Here is a 22,619-nt window from a genome sequence, read left to right on the forward strand (position 1 = left end):
AGCATAGCGCTGGCTGTAGCAGCCATTTGGGGGGGTGAACCAACGGAAGGAAGACCTTTCTTTCTCTCTCACTGTCTAATTCTATGTGTGAAATAAATAAAATTAAAAAAAAATTAAAAAAAGAAAAAGTTCCCTTGAAACATGTGGTTTGAAAATGCTTCTTCTCTGAAAAATATATGAGGAAAACTCTGGCTATTTAACAGTACTGTTGTCCAAAATGAAAAATACAATCAAATGCCACTTACAAATGTAACACCACGGTATACAATCAGGTAGTTAATACCTTTGAGTATGCTTGATACATGATGATTATCTCAGCAAACATAAAAAGCATAAAAACGTTTACCTCAGTAAGAAGTTTAAAAAGAACCACACTTCAGATTCTTCACATCAAATAGTAAACATGTTTTTATTTCTCCTGCATCTCGTAAAACGCCAGCACTCCATAACTCAGTGCAGCCTCACTTCCAGGTAACTTCTTCATTAGGCCTCAATTCCCTGTGTGGAAAGACAGGAAACACTGCAAATAACACCTTTTGGACAGGATGGAAGCGAGTCAGAACATCTTACACTTTACTAAACTATTTTTTAAAAAACATTTGGAAGAGATTTATCATCCTCATCCTAGTCTTGTGATTTTACGTTTTACATGTTCATCACATCATTTCACTCCATCTTCCCCAACTTGAGTAACTTTTAGCCATTTTTCACTCTGTCCTCTCAACAAATCAATCTAGATTTTCTAGATGCCTGCGGCCTCAGTGGATGCTTCTCGCAACCTGACTAGTAAGCCCCGTGCTACGTGGTGACTGTGCAATCTGCTCCATCCTCTTGCCCCTTGAGCCTCCTGCAGCCCAGATGGACAACCCCGGGCAGATAACCTGCACCGCTAACTGCGACTGCTGCCACAGGAGCCATCTCGAGGGACACGACCGGACCGGCGGCTGCCGGCTGCCAGCACTCAGCCAGGCAGTGCTGGTGAGAAGACAGCACTAGGCCACGGGTACGAGCATTTATTTCAGTCGCATCACAGCTCAATAAGACAGTGTGTGGTATGTGTGAGAGCTTTATACAGGCCAGGCTTTGGTCAGCTGGCTTAAAACTTGATGAATTTTTAGAAAATCAGACTTTCAAGTGCTGGAACTGGCCTGTTCATCAACCGGAGACTGCTTATACTCCAGGGGTGTTCATACGGTTTTATCCAAGGATTAATAACAAACTAAAAACTAGTATCACTTGACTCTGAGAACTCAGGGGGGCACAGGCACCCCTTCTGCTTATTTTTGGCACATAGGATATTAAGAATATTCCCCAAAGGTGACCAACTGCTGGTTTACAAAAAATGCACAAACTAACCTTTTAAATAACATACTCTTGTTCCGGAAGGCTGTTAGCTTTTCATCATTCTTTCTGTCTAGATAACATCCAAAGACAAAGCCCACAGGGACAAGTATGTGAACCCAGTGGTCACGCACAATCTGAAGCAAGTTTGCCATGACTGCTTAAAAAAAAAAAAAGAAAAGAAAAAAAGATTGTCAGAACTACCACTGAAAGGCGGAGTTACAGAGATAGAGAGGGGAACACACAGATCTTCCATCTGCTGGTTCACTCCCAAAACAGCCGCAACCACCAGAGCTAGACCAGGACAATTCATCCTGGTTTCCCACATGGGTGCAGGGGCCCCCGGACTTGGGCCATTTCCTGCTACTTTCCCAGGCGCACTAGCAGGGAACAGGATTGAAAGAGAGCAACCAGACTCCAATCGGCACTCATACAAGACGTTGGCATTGCAGGCAGCAGTTCAACACCAGCCCCAAAATACCTTTTATATTGTATTGGGAACAAGAAGATCACCATGCAAGGAGCAGATATTAAAACCATAAAAAGCCTCTTTAAATCAGTTTGGCATCAGAATGTAGTACAGTCCATGAAACCTGCCTGAAGCTCATACAGGCAGCAGTGATTAGTATAAAAATTACACTGCACTAATTTTTTTTAAGATTTATTTTCCACTTTTTAAAAAAGATTTATTTATTTATTTGAAAGGCAGAGTTACAGAGGCAGAGAGAAAGAAAGGTGTCTTCCAGCTGCTGGTTCACTCCCCAAATGGCTGCAACAGCCAGAGTTGCACCAATCCGAAGCCAGGAGCCTGGAGCTTCTTCCAGGTCTCCCATGTAGGTATAGGGGTCCAAGGACTTGGGCCATCTTCTACTGCTTTCCCAGGCCATAGCAGAGAGCTGGATCCGAAGTGGAGCAGTCAGGACTCGAACCAGCATCCATATAGGATGCTGGGACTGCAAGCTGGCAGCTTTACCTACTATGCCACAGTGCCAGCCCCTTATTTATCCATTTGAAGGACAGAATGACACACAGAGACAGAGAGAGAGAAAGGGAAAGATCTTCTATCCACTGGTTCACTCCCCGAATGTTCTCAATAGCCAGAGCTGAACCAGCACCACGCCAGTAGTCCTGGCAAGTAGGTGGTAGGGGCTCAAAGCACTTGGGCCATCATCCTTTGCCTTCCCCGGAGCTTTAGCAGGAACCAGGATGGAAGGCAAAGTAGCTGAGACTGGAACCAGCACTCTGGTTCGGGACGGTATTGTTGCAAGTAGTGGCTTAACTCAAGTACTACGACGTCAGTTCCTAAAGTCTACTTACTAAATTTTATTTATAGCTTACCAATAATTTGATATGATATAGAACAGAGATGTGGAGAGACCATAAAAAACACCACATGGGCTGGTGTTGGGGTGTAGCTGGTAAAGCCACTACCTGCAAATGCTGGCATCCCATTTGGCCATTGGTTCATGTCCTGGCTGCTCTACTTCCGAACCAGCTCCCTGCTAATGGTCTGGGAAAAGCAGTAGAAGAAGGCCCAAGTACTTGGTCCCCTGCCACCCATGTGGGAGACCCAGATAAAGCTCCTGGCTTCAGCCTGGTCCAGCACTGGCCACTGGGTCCATCTGGGGAATGAACCTGTGGATAGATCTCTCTGTCTTTCCCTCTAACTCTTTCAAATAAATTAAACTTAAAAGAATCTTTCCAAATGCAAAAACAAATGCAATGCTATTTTGCCAGAAGTGTAATTCTTTCAGTAAAGCTGTAGTTATTGGAAACTACCTTTTGAAAGGAAACTCAGAGATGTGAGAGGGAGTTTAAAAAGAATCATATCCAGGGCCGGCGCCGTGGCTCAATAGGCTAATCCTCCACCTTGCGGCGCCGGCACACCGGGTTCTAGTCCCGGTCGGGGCGCCGGATTCTGTCCCGGTTGCCCCTCTTCCAGGCCAGCTCTCTGCTGTGGCCAGGGAGTGCAGTGGAGGATGGCCCAGGTGCTTGGGCCCTGCACCCCATGGGAGACCAGGAAAAGCACCTGGCTCCTGGCTCCTGCCATCGGATCAGCGCGGTGCGCCGGCTGCAGCGGCGGCCATTGGAGGGTGAACCAACGGCAAAGGAAGACCTTTCTCTCTCTGTCTCTCTCTCTCACTGTCCACTCTGCCTGTCAAAAAAAAAAAAAAAAAAAGAATCATATCCAGTAACTTCACATTAGCTCTTACATTCAATTAAATGCCTTCACAAAAGATAAGGGAACTTTTACAAAATGCCCACTGGGGACTAAGGCCATAATACCTTTTTTTGATAAGTGAAATAACTAGTATTATCCTCATTTTACACAGGAGAAAACAGCGTAATCCAAGTGGCTACTAAGTGCAGAACGGGAATTCAGATTTGCCCCCAAGCTCTGGCTCCTGGTATTCTATCATGTATTGAACATACATGCGTGGTACTCCAGAGCTTTGCAGTGTACGAGTTTCTAAAAGGCAGAGGAAGAGAACAGAACTAGTGATCAGCATGTGGAAAATCATGTATTTGTGTTCATGCCATGAAAGCAGCTAACTGCCAATTCTCTGTATAAATCTGTAATATACAGAGTAACCAAAAATACACCCCGTGCACGTGAACCTAAGCGAATACTTCACGTCCACTGGCTAAGGAGACCTGACACCCTGAAAACACAGTACTTGGCACCAAACTGTGCCAGGACGGCCCAGGCTGAATTCCTGCCCCTCTGACCCTGCCTCGAACACTTACATGATTCTGAATTCTGGTTTCTCACACTTTGGTCCAACACCCTCGAGGCCAAGTCACTGGGTTAGGAAAGGGCGGTGCAGTCACAGTGACTCTCCTGTATTTCAGAGGTGCAGTATCACACACACCAGGCTCCGGTCCTGCAGTCTCACTGACCTAGAAAACGATGATGTAACTAGGATGTGCTGTTTAAACAGATCACTTACGAGGCAGTCGCTCTGGCGCGCGGTCTCCTGAGGGCAGGAGCTCTCATCTGGCAGCCTTTCCCTTCAGACTGCGCGGCCTCACCACCAGGCAGGCTGGACAGCACCGGAGTTGAACGAATATCCCAGCTAATTTTGACACAAGTGGCTCTTGACATACAAACTGTAAGTGTGACCAACCTTTATTTCTTAGAAGATGGAGGTTCCTTTAGCCTAGCGCCTTTGGTAAGAGATGATAATTGCCCTGAGATCTTTAAGCATGGTTTGTGATTGGTCAAGTGTCAGTGTCCGTTGCTTACTTCTTTTGTAAACTCGGGCCAGTCAGGTAGGGGCTAGCAAGGAATGCTTTCAGTAACAATGTTGCTTTGAAACAGCTCAACTGCAAAATACAAGACAATACAGGCGTCTGTGTTCAGGCGACTTCCGACGAACTTACTGGTCATCCGTTGTCACCTGTCCCTCCTAGGCTTCTCTTTGTGGAGAGGTGTCGAGCCTACCCTCAGCACAGCTGTTAAGATATTGCTTCGTATTTAAGCGACTTGCAGATTCACAGCCCAGGATGGTCTTAAATGAGCCCATGGCTACCTGTGGGCCGTACACCATCACTCCTGGTATTCTTCACACAGGGCCAGAAGCTAAGCAATTGACTATGTCCAGCTCGGCTCTGAGCAGGAGTTGCGACAAGCCCCTGTGGCGTTTGCTCCAGCTAGCTTCTCAGACTCCAGAAGACAGTGGGGGCCACAGATACAGGATTCTGTAAGGTCAGATACCACATGAGCTGGACCCAACGACATGAAGGAAACATGACTCCACCCCGAAGAAGTAAAGGACAAACCCTATGCCCAGAGGCAGGCATTTCTCATCACAACCGTACCAGCAGTATCCAATGGACTTTGGGAACAGTGCACTGAACACCATTTGTCCTCAAAGTTTTACTCCAAGTGGATAACCAGGGTTCAAAGCTTTATGGACGGAAGTGAGCTGGAAGGATCCTATGGAAAATTCCATGGAGGGTAGCGCTCTCCATCCTGGGCCCAGGAGCTTAAGAAAGGGGCAGTGAGCACTGGGGCCAGGCTTCACTGAGGCAAACCTAGGTTTTGGATGACAGAAGAATTGTTGGCAGGAGGGAAAAAGAACCAACTGCTTTAGGGTGTGACAGCCACAGGACTGCTCACAAGAGCTTAGTGCCTGCTTGGCTTGCAGGCATAGCTCCAGTATTCCTGAAAAACGAATCGGGTTTTACCTTGGGGACTTAGAGATCACGGATCCTTTAACGCAAGCATGACCCTGGGTTTTTGCTTTTTGTTTTGCTCACCTCTACTAGGGCTGTCTCTTGCAGCAGTCAGGCACGGTTCTTGTTGCCTCCCATAATCACTTCATTTAATCCTCACAGAGCGCCACACACGTGTTAACTAGTATGTCCCCAGTGCAGTAGGCATTTTTGTTCCAGATGCTTAAATCCAATCTCTTGCCCACTCACAGATGCAGTAAGAAGGTGCAGAGCTGGGACTGGCACCTAAGCAGCCTGGCTCCTTGTCCAAGCTCTCCGCTTCTGCTCTGGTGTCCAACATAGTAAGTACAGACGTGGGGCCGGGGTTGTGGCCGAGCAGATACAGCCATGACCTCCAAGACCAGCATCCAGTTCAAATCCCTACACAGCTCCCCTTCTGATCCAGCTCCTTGCTGGTGCGCCTGGCAAAACAGCAGATGATGGCTCGAGTGCTTGGGCCCCTGCACCCTCGTAGGGGAGCCATGGATGAAGCTCCTGACTCCTGGCTTCTGCCCAGTCCAGCCATGGCCATTGCAACCATTTGATGAGTGAACCAGAAAATGAAGACATTGCTCTCTCTCCCTCTATCTCTGCCTTTCAAATAAATAAATAAATCTTAAAAAAAAAAAAAAAGTATAGAGGCAGATGTTTATCTTAACCTCATTGGTTACCTTTTAAGTTTTTAATCTTATTTTCCTAAAAATTTTTTTAACCCAGTTTTTTTGGCCCTGCTTTTAAAAGAAAACCATCTTGGGGTCCCAGCGCTGTGGCACACTAGGTTAATCCTCCGCCTGCGGCGCCAGCATCCCATATGGGCGCCGGTTCCCGTCCTGGCTGCCCCTCTTCCAGCCCAGCTCTCTGCTGTGGCCCGGGAGGGCAGTGGAGGATGGCCCAAGTGCTTGGGCCTCTGCACCCGTGTGGGAGACCAGGAGAAGCACCTGGCTCCTAATCAGCACAGCTCCGGCTGTAGTGGCCATTTGGGGGGTGAACCAGCAGATGGAAGACCTCTTTCTGTCTCTCCCTTGCACTGTCTTAACTCTACCTCTCAAATAAATACATAAAATCTTAAAAAAAAAAAAAAAAAAAAAAAAAACCACCTGGCATCGTTGTCTCTTGTTTTTTAAATCACTTCAAACTCTTGATGCACACATATATATACAAATATACATATACATACAAATATATATATATATATATATATATACACCCTGTGTTTTGCCCAGAAAGTTTCAATTTACCAATGCAAAGTGCTGAGTGCATGGAGGAACTGAGCTCCTGGGGCACGGAAGGACACGCACCTTAGCAACCGAGCACGAACGTGACACACCTAAGGCTTTAAGAAGCAGAAGGGAGCGAGGCAGGCGAGCAGACGGAGCGCTGAGCCTCGGCCGCCCGGGACACACAGGCCAAGCGGCCGTCACGCACTTCCGCGGGCCCCCGCATGCGGTCCCGCCGGTGTCCCCGCGTCCAGCAGCGGGGCGGCCACCGGGCCCCCGCTAAAGACATTTCCCAGTCACGACAGCCGCGGACGAAGCCTGTCGTCCCCTCAAAAGCCCTATCCCCTCTCCTTTTCCGTCACCTTGGCTCGGAGGCGCCGGGAAGGCCCAGGCCACCCGACCGCGAGCACGGACCACCGCCGAGGCTTTCCTAGAACCCGCCGCACCCGCTCCACCCGGCTCGGCGGAACCGCGCCCCCCGGGACCCCCGCACCCGCACCCGCACCCACCTGCGGCGCCGGCGCCCAGCACGACCCACCGCCAAGGGCAGCGACCCGCACAGCCAGCGGCGCCGGCGGAAGCTGCGACCTCGGGACGTGCCATTCGCCGCGCGCGGACGGAGGAGAGGGGTGGCGGCCGGCGACACATACCTCGCCTTCCTTTCTGGGCGTGATTCTTTGTTACTTTTCTAAAGCTTTCGGACACCAACCATAATTTCTGACGGAACTTCGGCCCGAGGTGACGTGATCTGTCGGCGTCGGCGCCACCGCCTTCCCACGGCTTCGACTCCCCCCCTCCCCGGCCCGGGTGGTATCACCCTGGATCTTCCCCCTCGGCTCCGCGCCTCCGGTTTCAAAATGGCGGCCGCCACTGCGGGGCTCTTGCTGGCCGGGCGTCGGGGTTGCAGCTGAGCGAACGTCTGCTTTTGTCCCTCTTGAGCCTGGATCCGACTAGGGGTTGGGCAGGGCCCTAGTGGACGCCGTTGGGGGAGGCCTGACGAGGCAAGTGAGGGCGGGAGAAAGGCATGAGTCTTTGGATGGGGGAGGAGGCGTCCTAAGCGCGCCGGGGCAACAGGGCTGCAGCTAGGACCCGGCTCCTCCGAGGACGAGCTCCCGCGGCTTCCGATGCGGCTGTCCGGTGGTTCCCGGCACAAGGACGGAGGAGCAGCAGCGCCTTGCCTACGGCTGTAGCGCTCCCGGGTCTTCCGCGCCGGCCTGTCGGGTCCGCCGCCGTCCCGCTCGGCTTCCCTCGGTCCTTGGGGCCTCTCGGCGCCGGAGGAGTTCGCCTGACGCCAGCTTTGGCTCCTGGGCCTCGGGGCTCGGGCGCGCGCCGTTCGCAGCCCCTCGGCTCAGGGCCTTCCCGCGGCGTTGGGCCGAAGGGCCACGAGGCCGCCGAGCCTAGGGCGCAGAGCAGGTGTGCTCGCAGACGGCGGTGGCGCGCGGCTCGCCCCGGGCGCCTGCACCTTCGCTGCCGCCTTTCCCGGGACCTCTTTCTCTCTGTTGACAAGGCCCTCAGAAAACGAGGCGTCCGAGGGGCTGTGGCCCCCGCACGTCTGGGCTCCTGTGACCAGGCGACCCTGAGCCAGCCCTCACTTGTGTTCGAGTCCTGTCCCCTGGGATGAAGCCGCCGCTCGCCCTGCACTGACCAGGAAGAGGCGTTGCACTCCATGGCTTACTGTCTCGTTTCTTTCTTTTCTTCTCTCTCTCTCTCTCTCTTTTTTTTTTTTTTTTTTTTTTAAGATTTATTATTTGAGAGAGAGGGAAAGACAGAGGTCTTCCATCCTCTGGTTCACCACCAAATGGCTTTAACAACCGGAGCTGGACCGATCTGAGGCCAGGAGCTTCTTCCGGGTCTCCCACGTGGGTGCAGAGGCCCAAGGACTTGGGCATCTTCCACTGCTTTCCCAGGCCATAGCAGAGAGCTGGATTGGAAGTGGAGCAGCCAGGACACAAACTGGTGCCCTGATGGGCTGCCCCCACTGCAGGAGGAGACTTTACCGTCTGTGCTGCAGCTTCGGCCCCATCTCCGTTTTCTCTTGGATCCTGCACACATCCATAGCCGCCACCAACCTGCCTGGTCCCTACTGAGAGCCCACATAACAGTGATAGAGACCCAGAGTCGCTGTCAGGTCCCCGCCCTGGGGGAGCTTCCAAGTGTGAGGGTTCATCCCTCTCTCAGGACACATTTGTATTTGCTTTGAGCACTGTGCCTGGCATTGGAAATACAAAGGTGATGCCTTTATGCATTCAACAATAGTCCCTTTGTCTCAAAGTAACAATAACCAAGCTCCATGAATTACTCATTGTTTGAACTTGGCCACAAAAGAGTAAAAGAAATTTGCTAAGCTCAGAAGGTCATTTCTGGATTTAGCTCAGGGATGCAGACTTGAGAATATTTGGCGTATTTAGGGAGTGTGTGTGTGCTGTGCCAGGTGGCTGGCAAAGCAAGAGGCAGGTTGAGATCAGCTTGTGCAGGGCCTTGATTTCCAACCAAGGAGTTTAGATTTTTTTCAGCAGTTAGCAGGAAGCCAGTGAGTGCCTCGCACCAGGAGTGGAAGTGAGGTTATTTGCTTTTTAGGATGGTCTCTGGCAGCTATGGAGGTTCAGCCTGGAACAGGAAAACGGGCGAGTAAGTTACAGTCTTCCAGGTAAGGCAATGAGGGCCTCTGTTGAGGTAGGACATTAAAGGATGTCGGACTAGGGTCAAGTGGGATTCAGCTGGTGACCGCCAGCTTCCGCAAGGAGGGACTCGGGGTTTCAGTGTGGGAGACTGACTGGTTGGTGATGCCAGCAAAACACAGCAAAACATGCCCAGGAAACTAGAGTGGGCCCACCCTGCCCCCGAGAAGAGGCAGGAGCCCAGTGGTTACTGCTCAAGCACCCATTGTGGAGGGTAGGCCTGCGCTACTACAGTAGCTGCCTGTAGCTGTTGGGCTTGAGATGTAGTTAGTTCTTGTTGATTTGTTTGAAAGAGTTACAGAGCTGTCTTCCACCTGCTGGTTCACTTCCTGGTTCACTTCCTGGATGACCGTACCAGCCAGGGTTGAACTGGGCTAGAGCCAGGGGTTTCTGAGAGTCTACATGGGTGCAGGGGCCCAAGCTCTTGGGTTGTTAGCAGGGAGCTAGATTGGAAGTGGAGCAGCTGTAAATCAAACCGGAGTCCATATAGGAGGCCAGTGTCACAGGTGGTGGCTTTACCCGCTGTGCCACAATGGCAACCCCAAGATGGTTCCAATGGAGATGTGCCATAAATGTAAAATACACACTAGATTTTGAAGACTTGATATAAAAAACAGAAGAGCAAAATAGCACTAATTTTTAATAATGGATACATGTTAAAATGGTAACATTTTGGTTAAATGGGCTAAATAAAAGACTGAGACTTCATGTTTAACTTCTCAATGTGGCTGTGAAAAAATGTTTAGTTACACTTGTGACGTGCATTGTATTTCTGTGGATGGAGTCTTCTGGTCCAGACTCAACGGTGGGGGATCAGAGGAAGCTGCATTTCAGCTGGAGCGTGAGAGGTGATGGGAGCCGTGGTGTCAGGGCGGCTGCCCAGCAGCCTCCATTGCCCGCTGAGGTGTTTAGGTATTTGTTTTGAAGCAGTAGGAAGTCGGCGGAGTTTTCTGAGCAAGGAGAAATGGGTGTATAGGGCTGGTTCTGAAGACTGATCTGGCAGCAGCATGTGGGTAGGGAGGAAAGACTGGAGGCGAAGACAGCAAGAAGCCCAGATGTGCAGCGGGGAGGCCCTGTGTCGGGATCGTGGTGTTGGGATGGATGGGGGATGATGCGGGAAAACAAGCGGCAGTGGGTCACAGGCCTTACAAGGAGAAGTAAAGGGAAAAATTAAACATGGAGTTTACGGCCTTGGTTACTTATAGCAGTTAATGAGTTGATATCACAGAATAATCAAATGCGTGGGAGCTAAAGAAATTCAGCCCTAAAATAAAATGAGCAAAGTCGAGGGCGCGAAGTGGTCAGATACACAGGGTCCTTTTTTATTGCCCTGTTTGCAGTTTCTTGCTTGTTTGAAAGGCAGGGAGAGAGAGAATTCTGCCTTCTGCTGCTTCCCTCTAATGCCCACAACAGCTGGCTTGGGCCAGGCCGAAGCCAGAAGGAAACTCAGTCCAGATCTCCCATGAGAGTGGCAGGACCCAGACACTTGAGCCATCACCTGATGCCTCCCGAGGTGTGCATTAGCAGGAAGCTGGAACTGGGCACAGGGCCAGGACCCAGGCCCAGGCATTCTGATAGGGAATGTGGTACTCTAATCAGGGTGTTAATTGCTGTGCCAAATGCCTGCCCCTGTAGTGTGTTCTTTCCTGTTCAGTCGTCCACGTCAGAGCTAGAATCACCTGTAGCTGGCATCCTAAGTAAGGGACTTTAAACTGTTTCTTTTTTGCCTGTGGGTCTGGGCCCACAGTCCATCAGTATTTGGCGGCTTTGTGTTTATTAGGGCCTTTCACTCATTTCTGCCCCTCAAAGTGGGCCACGTGGCTCTGTCGCTGGTGCTCTGCCTTTGTATCTTGTGCCTCTGCTCGTGTTACTCCTCTGTTTTGAAGACTTTGCTTCTTCTATCCACGTTCTAAAAGTCAGTATTGAACAATCTTTGGTCCCATTTTGTCTGTGATTCTTAATAGCTTAAAATACTGTTAATTTTAAAATCTTATATCCTAAACTGCATATTTAAGTCCCAAAAAGTATGACAGATTTCTCAAAAGAAACCATGTATTCTATTACTTGCTGCTGCTGGTACTTTAGGGCAGGGCATACTCGTTAGCAATAATAATTATAAACAGAAGTAAATCATACCACATTCATGAGACTTCTTTGTTTATTTTTTAGATTTATTAAGAGCTCTTCTGAATTCATGGTGTTTCATTATAAATCCGACTGAGATATCAGTAAGTAGAGTCTAATGAAGATATTTTGCTATTATGTTATCGGCACTTGTAATAAAATTATCTTTCATCTGTTGAATTCAGTCTACCAAAAAAGTTTAACACAAATTCATTGAGTTCTGTATGCAAGATATTTAGTCTGTAGATCTGAATAGAGAAGCCATTGATATAATTGTGGTACAGGAAATCCTTTGGCAGTTAGAAATTCCCAGGTCCATTCTAAAATTGTATTTCCAAAAAATTTTTCATCAACTGTGAGAGTACTTCAGAAAGTTCATGGAGACTTTGTGGACAAGTGGCCTAGATTTCAAAAATTTTCATGCTGAAACCATCTTCTCTTTGAATTCCATTTTCATGAACTTTCTGATGTACCTTCACAGATTATTAATAATGTCTTTATACTTCTCATGCCTCAACTGAGAAGTCAGTCCGTCTATTTTAAGTTTTAATTTGTTGACGTTATTGAACAGCCGTGGCGTGCAGGGCATGTGCTGGTGTTCTGAATGGCTGAGCCCAGCTCTGTACTGAGCGTGCCTTGTCAAGAGAGGGAGTGCAGGCACTGCTCGTGGTGTGGTGAGGGCACTAAGCTCTAGTGCTCACCTTGCCTCGAGCGTTCGAAAGGCGTCTGCTGACCACCGCTCTGTGGAGGCAGCAGGATATGACTGGTCACAGGAGACTTACGGAGTCCATTCTAGCGCTGGAATCAAAAGCGAAGGGAACAGGCCAGGCAAGTAAATGAATAGCAGTTACAGAGGACATCAGGGTTTTGAAGTGAATACAGTGGTGCTGCAGAGTGTGGAGGGAAGAGGACTTTAGGGTGATCAGAATAACTGAGACAGTGAACCGTGGACAGGGAAAATACACAACCTAGTAGAGATCTTGGTGCAATGTAGACAGAGGAAATTTGAGAAATAGCGCCAGGAGGTACCAAACCTAGTGCTCTCATAGAGGTCATTGACAAACCCCCGCACAACCTAGGAAGTGGGTGTTTCTGTGGCTTCTCAGATTTGGTTGTGCAGAGGGGGGAGGTGAGGAAGTGGAGACAATCGGTGGACAAATACTCATTTTGCTGGGAAGAGGAAACAATGCGGTGATTCTGGGGGGAGGAGGTTTCTCATAAACTGGGAAATTCTAGATGATCTTGGTGTGCTCATTGGCAGTAGGTGACTGGTTCATTTATGATGCAAGGGAAAGGGGCTGGCTGAAGAAACTGAGTCTTTAGAAGGTGAGAGAATGGGACCGGGAGCCCACAGAGGGATTGGCCTTGGCTGGGAACAGGGCCGATTATTCCATGTAGTAGGAGACATGGCAATGATGGAGATGCCGCTAGGATAATAGACGTGGGGTCTGGGAAATGAGGCGTTGTGGTCTGATTCCTTTTATCTTCTGGTAAAAAAATGAGGTGGGATTATTAGCTGACAGCAGGCTGGAGGGATAGTGGGTGATAACTTGAGCAGGGAAGAGAAAGTAGGAGATAGTCTCAAAGATGCAAAGTCAACTACTAAGAAAAGACCCGTGGTAGCTAGTGCCTGCTGGAGATGTCAGCCATGAATTTTAAGAGCAAACGGCATAGCTGCGCAATTTCTGTTTTTCTCCTCTGGCAGCACTCAGTTGCTGGAATAGGCAAAGGGAATGACTGCAGTTAGTGGGGGCTGGATTTTGCCCGGCCAGTGCGCAGAGGAATAGGGGACCAAGGTGTTTGCAGAATGATCCTAAGAGACCTGGGATTGAAGCAAGGCCCTGAGTGGAGGCAGGGAAGGGTCGTGAAGGGTGAAAACGGGCTCAGAGGGTCAGGGATCCCGGGGACGTCAAGGGAGTTTTGCAGTGGGAAAACACAGGAAAAGCAGGGTGGTAGTGAAGACTCGCAGGGGAAATTTCAGAAGTTGTGCAGGCGCTGGTAGTGATGAGTCCAGGAAGTCAGGGACTAAAGGGCCACGGTCAAGTTAATGAGAGGGGCACTGAGCAGCCGCCATGGGCGTGAGTGAGGTCAGGTCAGATCTTCCAGACGTGGAAGGCTAATAGAGAACCCCTGGGTGCCGCGAGCGTTCCTGGGACTGGAATCTTTGAAACAGGAAGTAGCGCAATTGGTTTGAAGCTGCTCGGAGCAAGGAACACTTACTTCCTGCTTTTGAGGTCCAGCGGCTGTAATATTTAAAAAGAAGAAGAAGAAACTACCGCTAGGGAACACCAGGGTCAGTGGAGACAAACAGGTAAACAGAGTTCAAGGGGTTGAAGTTACAAGTGAGTGAAGTGATAGCTCTGGAGAACATACCAGAAGAACTTGGTCGGGGGAGAAGAGGTAGGGGATAGGACCCAGCCAGGAGATGCTATCACTGATAACCGTGTCTGTGATACTGAATGATCTAGGCGTTGTAGACTTGGGGCTGCAACTCAGGTAACAATAATTGGAGATGTGGTTGGTGGGATTATCCCTAGCCCCCACCCCCTGCCACTGTCAGACACCTGTTAAGAAAGGTAATAGTTTAACTCAGTTTGTCAGTGACCTTGGGTAGATAGTGAGACATCAGGTAATTCAGGGAGCGCCTTTCAGGGAACGTTAATTTATTCTGAGGAGCTAAAATCTGAAATGTTGCTATGGAGTTCAACTTTATTAATGAATATTTTTCCTAACATCTGTTTAATAGTGTATAGTTCTAGGTCCTAAATCCTTTTTTTAAAAAGATTTATTTATTTATTTGAAAATGAGAGTTAAAGAGTAAGTGGAGAGAGAGAGAGAGAGAGCGAGCAAGCGAGCGAGAGAGTGCGATCTTCTATCCTCTGGTGTACTTCCCAGATGGCCACAATGGCCAGAGCTGGGCCAAGCTGAAGCTGGGCACCAGGAGCTTCACCCAGGTCTCCCCTGTGGGTAGCAGGGGCCCAAACACTAGGGCCATCATCCACTGCTTTCTCAGGGACAATCGCAGGGAGCTGGATCCAAAGTGGAGCAGCCAAGTCTCAAACTGCTATCCATATGGGATGCCTGTGCTGTAGGTTGCAGCTTTACCCATGTCACAGCGCCAGCCCCGTAAATTCTTTTTTTTCAAGATTTATTTATGTATTTGAAGGGCAGAGTTAAACAGAGGGAGAAAGAGACAGAGAGAGAGAGAGAGATCTTCCATCTGCTGGATCACTACCCAAATAGCTGCAGTAGGCCAGAGCTGGGCCAGGCCAAAGCCAGGAGCTCTTCCAGACCTCCAGTGTAGCTGCAGGGGCCCAAGCACTTGGGCCATCTTCCACTCTCTCCCAGGCACAGGGAGTTGGATCAGAAATGGAGCAGCCAGGTCTGGAACTGGTATCCATATGGGATGCCGGGGTCACAGGTGGTGGGTTTACCCACTCACTGTGCCACAACACCAGCCCCTCCTTCCCCCATAAATCTTTTTTAAAAAAGAAAGATACCAGTTCATTTTGAAGCTGAATTCATTAATTCAGTAAACAGGCATTAAGGAACTTAAATGTGGTAATTTCCGTTCTGGGTCATTTAGACATTATTTAAAATCCTCCAACATTGTCTTTATACACAAATTAAGACTAATGTTTTCGTATAGGCTTTTATAGGTAAGGAAAGGGTAATTGACTTGCCCCAGATTGTATAGGAGTAGATTTAAATGTGTGTTCATGACTCCAAGGCTACTACTTTCCATCAACCACCTCTACACCCCGGGAACCACTGAGGTGCTCATTGTGAACAAGAAGAGCGTACATTCTGCTTGTACCTTTGAGGGTGGCGATGACGCAAATGGCTCTTCAAAATGTGTGCTTTGCGTATTTATAGAATTTCTGTAAACTTATAGCTTGAAATAATTTGTTAATTTGTCTTTAACAGACGTTTGACTGTGCTTTTATGTTTCATCATGTTTTAATTATTTTCAAGGAACCTCTTAGATTATTTTTACTGGACCAGAAGAATGACATCTATTATCAAATTAACTACCCTCTCTGGGGTCCAAGAAGAGTCTGCTCTTTGCTATCTTCTCCAAGTTGATGAGTTCAGATTTTTGCTGGACTGTGGCTGGGATGAACACTTCTCGATGGATATTATAGATTCCTTGAGGAAGTAAGTGACACTGAGGTTTCCAGCCTTGTTTTAAGTCAGCTTCTTTTTTCTACCGTGTACTACCATTTTGATGTTACGGATTTTTGCTTTTTTGCCTAAATTTAGTTTGTTGTAAAAGACAAAATTTTACTTGTACCAAAAAGCTAAACTAGATTTTTAACTTAAAAAGTCTTGATTGACTTACAAGCTTTGTTGAAATTAAACAATCTTCAAGTTAATTATTACTTCATTAATCAGTAGAAATCTTGCTTGCAAATTTTAGGAAAGAGCAAGAGTCCCTAAGAATTTGAGGAGAGGAAAATACCTGCCGCATGGAAGCTTAGCTTGCTTTCAGTGTCTTTTGATGCCAAACTTTGAGACCTTGTTCTCAGAGCAATGACTACGGTGCACACAAGGATCTGAATCTATCAAAAAGAATTGATGGTTCAGTGTTAAGTTTATTGTTAGGGGAAGAGGACTTAAATATTTTCTGAAATGTAGATCTTCAAACAAACAGAAAAACCCAACCCAAACTATCCTCTTTTGTCAATAAGAACATGTTCCCTTGATTAATTGATGTTTTGCTTTAATGAGTATGCTATTGGGCATCATGCTAAAAAGCGGAGGTAAAAATTCATAATTTGTGGTCATTCAGATATCCTTCCATTAACAGTTTCTGAAATTTCAAGCTGAGTTCTAGAACTTAAATTGCTAACAAAGGCAGCCCTTCAAAATGAGCTTCCTTGTGGTGTCTTCTGGTGTTTTTTCCCTTTTTTTCTTTTTTAAATGTGTCTACACATTGTATTTTTCTTTTTAAGATTTATTTATTTATTTGAAAGGCAGTGTTACAGAAAGAGGTAGAGATGGAGGGATCTTCCATCTGCTAGTTCAGTCCCCAAACGGCTGCACCGACCTAGGCTGGGCCAGGCCAAAGCCAGGAACCAGGAGATTCATCTGGGTCTCCCATGTGGGTGCAGGCGCCCAAGCACTCAGGCCATCCTCCACTGCTTTCCCAGGCACAATAGCAGGGACCTGGATTGGAAGTGGAGCAGCCAGTACATGAACTGGCAGCCCTTGTGGGATGCCAGCATTGCACCGCTGCACCACAATGCCAGCCCCCCAAACACTGTATTTTTAGGTGCAACTTACACCGTAATTTTGATAGCTGTGCAAACAGTAGACATTCACAGATTTCATAATTTAAGCTCTTAGTTTTGCTCTTCTACCCCAGTGTAATTTTCCATCCAGAATTAATAAATAATTGTGAGTATCTCCCCTTTCCCCCAAAAACAAGAGCTGAGAAAGTGGTCATTTGGCTTGTACTCTCCTAGGCACGTTCACCAGATCGACGCGGTGCTGCTGTCCCACCCGGATCCTCTGCATCTCGGGGCCCTCCCATATGCTGTGGGCAAGCTGGGGCTGAACTGCGCCATCTACGCCACCATCCCTGTGTATAAAATGGGACAGATGTTCATGTATGATCTCTACCAGGTAACTGGAGCTGCGAAAACGCCGTTTCTTTACACTTCCTTAGTGATCGTTCTTAACCTTTCATTTGTGTTGTTCTTCTAGTCTCGGCACAATACCGAAGATTTTACGCTTTTTACGTTAGATGATGTGGATGCAGCCTTTGACAAAATACAGCAGCTAAAATTCTCTCAGATTGTGAATTTGAAAGGTAAAAGTGTTCTTAGTAGGAAATAATTGAACTAAAGAGGCTTTACCCACAGAAAAACACTGAAGAGAATTCATAGTAAAAGCTGTAGGCGCTATGGTCTGAAGAATTGAACAATTAGCATTTTCTGTCTTGGTATGGAACTCCGAACGTCCCTGTGAATTTTAAAATATTTAAGACTGAATTCTGGTAAAATGTTGACAAGTCTGGCCTTTCATATGTAACTTAGAACTGTCTACTGTGTGGAATGAACAAAAATAACATGGCTACATCCTTCTCACGGAGCTATGATTAGACTTAGGAGACAGCAGTTCAGATGGCTAAATGTAATGATTAAAGTTAGTGTACTAGGGAGGCCCACTAGAAATTACCAAATTCTAGAATTGGGCATTAAAAACTTGTCACTTACTTAGGGGAGTCACATAGTAAGTAGTGGGAATTTTCATAAAAATATCGGCATTAAACAATGGTGCAGTAATGGGTTCTGAAGACTGAGCTTGTGACTTAAGAGGGATCCTCAATAGCTTTGCTTAAACGTGATTTTCTGTGGGGTAAATTCGTTACCATAATGACATTTGAGGTTAGCATATCTCAGATGAAGTTTGAGTGTTGGTTTAATTGTCTGTATGAAATAAATAGTAAAGTGTGTTCATGCCAAATTATTTAATAGTGTACTGATGTCTAGTCCAGTCTCTAGCCTTCTATTTATAAGCACCAATATCTCTACAAGAATATGAAGGGCCTTTAAAAGGTTCATAGACAAATGCAACCACAAGTTTATTTTGGTGCAAAAATATTTTGAAATTGCATATAAAAGGGGTTTTCAAAACATTCATAGAGAATGTGTATTATAAAGAAAACCATGCGTGAATTTCAAATTTGTTTACAACAGAAAAAATTTAATTTTTTAATTCCAATTGTCCATCAGCCTTTGGAAGTACCTTTATATGTAATAAAATGATGAGAGTGTTTGCCCACAGTGAGGGGAGGGCGTAGTCAGGGGATAGGAGAGAGACTTGTTGCCGGCACCGCGGCTCAATAGGCTAATCCTCTGCCTGCGGCGCCGGCACCCTGGGTTCTAGTCCCGGTCGGGGCGCCGGATTCTGTCCCAGCTGCCCCTTCCAGGCCAGCTCTCTGCTGTGGCCCGGGAGTGCAGTGGAGGATGGCCCAGGTGCTTGGGCCCTGCACCCGCATGGGAGACCAGGAGAAGCACCTGGCTCCTGGCTTCAGATCAGCGCGATGTGCCGGCCGCGGTGGCCATTGGAGGGTGAACCAACGGCAAAAAGGAAGACCTTTCTCTCTGTCTCTCTCTCTCACTGTCCACTCTGCCTGTCAAAAAAAAAAAAAAAAAAAAAAAGATAATAATAATAAAAAATTAAAAAAAAGGAGAGAGACTTGTTTTCAATCTGTTTTTGCTTCTGAATAGTGAGTCTCTGCAAATATTACCCTACTAAGATAGCTTGGGAATGAATAACCTTTCTTCAGAGTTGTGACAGGAAACTGAATATGTCATTATCTTGTTGACACAGGTAAAGGACATGGTTTGTCTATCACACCTCTGCCAGCCGGTCATATGATAGGTGGAACAATATGGAAAATAGTCAAAGATGGAGAGGAGGAGATTGTGTATGCTGTTGACTTCAACCACAAGAGGGAGATGTAGGTATACGAAGGGAAAGGCGATTGGTGTTTCATTCTGGGGGCCAGATTAGAAACAAAGTTGTTTTTATTTTGAAACCAGAAGTTAACAATTGAAAAGCATGGAATAGTGAATGTTCTCGAAATTACTTAGTTGTTTGCCGTGTAAGGGAAAGTTTGGTGTAAGACATAAGTACGATTTACAGAATTTGTGGGTAAGTATCTACTCTGTAAAACAGAGGTCTCCCTGGAGATTATCCCAAGGAGATGAATTTTCATACATCAAATATGCTCTTGACCTGGTACTTAACAGAGCTTTATGTGTTTTGCTGTTGACTTTGTTTTATAAAGTCAGTAATTATAACTAGTTCAAGTCTGTTCCCTTTAAAAGGGGATAGTGATAATTTTACATATTTTATTTGGCACAGCATTACCGTAAAATTTTTTGGGTTCGAGTCTCATACAGGCTTCTGTTAACATCTGTTAATATATTAACTTCATAGCTATGGTCTTGAGATGTTTACATTAAGAAATTTTTGAGACCAATGAATTGAATTTAGACTCTTATGATCATAGATTAATGAGGAAAGCATGGATATTAGAGTAATTAGTGTTAGGTAATTCAGTCATTTTGGGGAAAAATCAATTTGTGTTTTTTTAACCATGTAACAAAATATATTTTAGATAATTAGAATTAAATAGAAAGTGAAGCAAAACTGGTGAGTCTGATCTCTACTTTGGAAAAGATTTTATAATCATAAAAATAATTGTCCAACTTAGAAAGGAAAAGTCTGATAGATTCGATTACATACAGGTTCAACATGTCTGAAACAAATTTAAAACCCAATAATGCAATAATGTAGGGAAAATATGTTCAGCACATTGTCCAAAGACATACATATATAAAACCAGGTGTTAATCAACTAATCAAAAATATACTGTTGTAAATGGTCAGAAGTCAAACTCAAGAAAGAAAAAATTATAATTTTTTTTAACTAGAGACATTAAAATTATTTTTAAATGGTGCTAGCCTTCATGGTGGTATTTAGTGACTTGGTCAGTCTCTCTGGTTGAACCTTTCTGGACAACCATTTAGCTGCACTGTGAATTGCAGCAGATAGATTTCTAGAATGTATTCTGAAGATGCAGCCAGAAATGCAATTGAAGCTTTTTGTAGAAACAGCCTTTGAGAGGTAATTCATAATGGCAAAAAAATCATAAATATCAACAAAGGGAAACAATCAAACAGTACAGACATGATGGAAAGTTTTTAATGATTTAAAATTAGGTTTAGAAAAAACATTTTAACGTCAAGAGGAAAAATCAGGAAATAGAATGGCGCATGTAGGAGCATACATGGGCTATCAACTTTGTAAAATACACGTATGTGAAACGACTTCAGGGAACTCGTGGAAGGGCAGGCACTTGCCTCTCAGTTGTGTCGGCAGTTCTGATGCCACATCCCGGGTCCGAGAGCCTGGGCTGGATTCCTGCTTCCTGCTGACGGCACAGCCTGGGGCAGCACGCTTCCCACATGGAAGACCTAGGTTGTGTTCCACCTGCCTGGCCACAGCCTCACATGCTACCCACATGGAAGACCTAGGTTGTGTTCCACCTCCTGGCTTCGGAGGCCCCGCCCGGCCGCAGCCTCGAAGGCGTTTGGGAAGTGAGCAGTAGATGGGAGCTCGCTCTTTTTGTCTGTCTCTGTTTCAAATAAGTAAAATTAAAAAGCTTCGTGGAAAATGGAATTCAAAGACAATGTACATTTTTCCATGAATTTTTTGCAGACCCCTATCATATGCATAGAAATATTTATATTCTTAGAAAGATAAACACCAATTATTAGTTATCTCTGAGTGATGGTACTCTGGAAGATTTTTATTTTTCTCTATATGCTTTTTTGAAATAAGATATTTCTTGTCAATGAGCAATTATACTTTTGTGGCTAATGGGAGAAAAACCTTATAAAAGAAGTTGTTTATAGATTCTAGCTGCTTAAAGATTCTGCAGCTCCATTTCCTGAGAGCGATCTGTTTTCTTTTCTTATGTAGTAATTTAATTTATTTAGTTGAGAGACAGAGAGCTCTCATGCCCAAATGCCCATAATAGCAGAGCTGGGTTGGACCGAAGCTGGGAGCTAGAACTCAGTCCAGGCCCCTCCCAAGGTCCCAGGTACCTGAGTCATCACTGCTGCCCCCCTGGGTGTGCGTTAGCAGGAAGCTGGGATTGCGCGTGGAGCCCAGACTCCGGCCCTGGAGCTCTGTCTGACACGGGTGTGAGTATTCCAAGTGGCGCCTTTACTGCTATGCCAAATGCCCACCCCTGCTTGTTTGTTAAGTCAGGAGCTATTGTTTATTTGAAATGATATAAAATATTTGTCTTCTTAAACTTTGTTATAGCCACTTAAATGGATGCTCCCTGGAAATGCTAAGCAGACCCTCCCTACTTATCACAGATTCGTTTAATGCTACGTATGTGCAGCCCAGAAGAAAACAGAGAGATGAGCAGCTTCTGAGTACGTGTTACCTAATGTCCTGGTAAAGAGCTGGGGAGGGGTGTGGTGGTGCGGCTAACTGTTCTTCTATGTCACACTTTTGGTTTTAAGAGATTAGGTATTTCTATAGTAGTTTTCAAGAACTAGTATGTGGCCATATCAGTATTTTATAAGGATATTCTTTAACTGGTTTAACTTAACTTTTGTGGGATAGATGTCAAGATCGCTTCTCACTGCCGTTCAGCACATTGCTAGCTCTCAGAGGCACTCACTGGTGTGGGTCTTTATGTAAAGACCTCATAAAAATCTGCTAAAGAAAAGCGAACAGAAGTGAGGGTGCAGCAGTCCGCTAATGCCGAAATCGGGTTTTTACACTCTGTCTGTCTGGGTTCTTGTTGGCACTCCCAGCCCTCACTGCTTGCTTCTGCGTTGACTTGGGCTGCCTGCTTTATGTTCCTTTTTGAGCTGTGGAGATTTTAACAAGGAAAGTGGGGTTTCACTTTGAAACATGTTTGCAGCCCCTGCCCTAATCTACTTCAAAAGTGTAGCTTGTATACCATGTAACTTTAATTTTAAGAAACCTTTTTAATTCTTTGGGTTTTTTTGGTTTGTTTTTGCTAGTTTCATTATACCAAAGATGTTCAAGTAGACTTTTTTTTAGAGCAAGGAATTATATTTATAAAGAATGCTTTTGTTGGAAGGGAGTGTGATCTATACTTTATTCTACAGGTGAAGATACATGTAAAATATTTATTATATGAGTTTGGGTGTGTGTATGTGTAAGTTTTGGAATTAATCATAACCGAGTTTCTTGGGGATGGACAGGTGAGGCTGGGGTGGCCTGGAAATCTCTGCTAGTTACATTTGGCCTTGTCATTTAATTTTCCTGGTGATACAAATGAAACTTTCTACATATATGTGAAAAGGTTAGAAACTACTGATGTATAATTTTTAATGGAAAAAAATTGAATCAATAACGTTTTTTTATTCCTATGGGGGTATATTTAACAGAGGGAAATGTAATTATAATAACCTCAACAAAATTCTTTATTCTGTAGCTGGCCTAGTAATTGCTTATTTATAAATTGTGGTTTTTA

General features: G+C 46.0%; 1 protein-coding gene and 1 long non-coding RNA gene across 12 annotated transcripts in view; one reads left to right on the top strand and one right to left on the bottom strand.

Moving 5' to 3' along the window:
• Nucleotides 1–390: 390 nt before the first annotated feature.
• Nucleotides 391–7,606, bottom strand: NDUFB1 (NADH:ubiquinone oxidoreductase subunit B1). Of its 10 annotated transcripts, none has more exons than XR_011385019.1 (5): nt 7,286–7,418; nt 4,090–4,242; nt 3,628–3,811; nt 1,357–1,498; nt 391–498 (listed from the first exon to the last, which is right to left on the bottom strand). It is a non-coding gene; the product is annotated as an NADH:ubiquinone oxidoreductase subunit B1 (long non-coding RNA). The 10 variants fall into 10 exon arrangements; XR_011385018.1 differs by lacking the exon at nt 3,628–3,811 and adding an exon at nt 4,470–5,043 and having other exon boundaries at nt 7,286–7,331; XR_007911832.2 differs by lacking the exon at nt 3,628–3,811 and adding an exon at nt 4,470–4,668 and having other exon boundaries at nt 7,286–7,327.
• Nucleotides 7,607–7,637: 31 nt separating this feature from the next.
• The window catches only part of CPSF2 (cleavage and polyadenylation specific factor 2), a 33,948-nt gene continuing 18,966 nt past the window's right edge, over nt 7,638–22,619 (top strand). The window contains exons 1-7 of one of the 2 annotated variants that reach the window (XM_017349356.3): nt 7,638–7,777; nt 11,624–11,682; nt 15,554–15,736; nt 17,047–17,206; nt 17,288–17,393; nt 18,920–19,049; nt 21,428–21,543. In XM_017349356.3, coding sequence (XP_017204845.1) covers nt 15,588–15,736; nt 17,047–17,206; nt 17,288–17,393; nt 18,920–19,049; nt 21,428–21,543 — 661 coding nt within the window. In that variant the 5' untranslated portion in view covers nt 7,638–7,777; nt 11,624–11,682; nt 15,554–15,587. Of the gene's footprint in view, nt 7,778–9,401; nt 9,424–11,623; nt 11,683–15,553; nt 15,737–17,046; nt 17,207–17,287; nt 17,394–18,919; nt 19,050–21,427; nt 21,544–22,619 lie in introns of those variants that run through there. The other variant, XM_070065545.1, reaches the window with a different exon arrangement.

The sequence above is a fragment of the Oryctolagus cuniculus genome, chromosome 20, assembly GCF_964237555.1.
Source record: "Oryctolagus cuniculus chromosome 20, mOryCun1.1, whole genome shotgun sequence".
Taxonomy (NCBI): Eukaryota; Metazoa; Chordata; class Mammalia; order Lagomorpha; family Leporidae; genus Oryctolagus; species Oryctolagus cuniculus.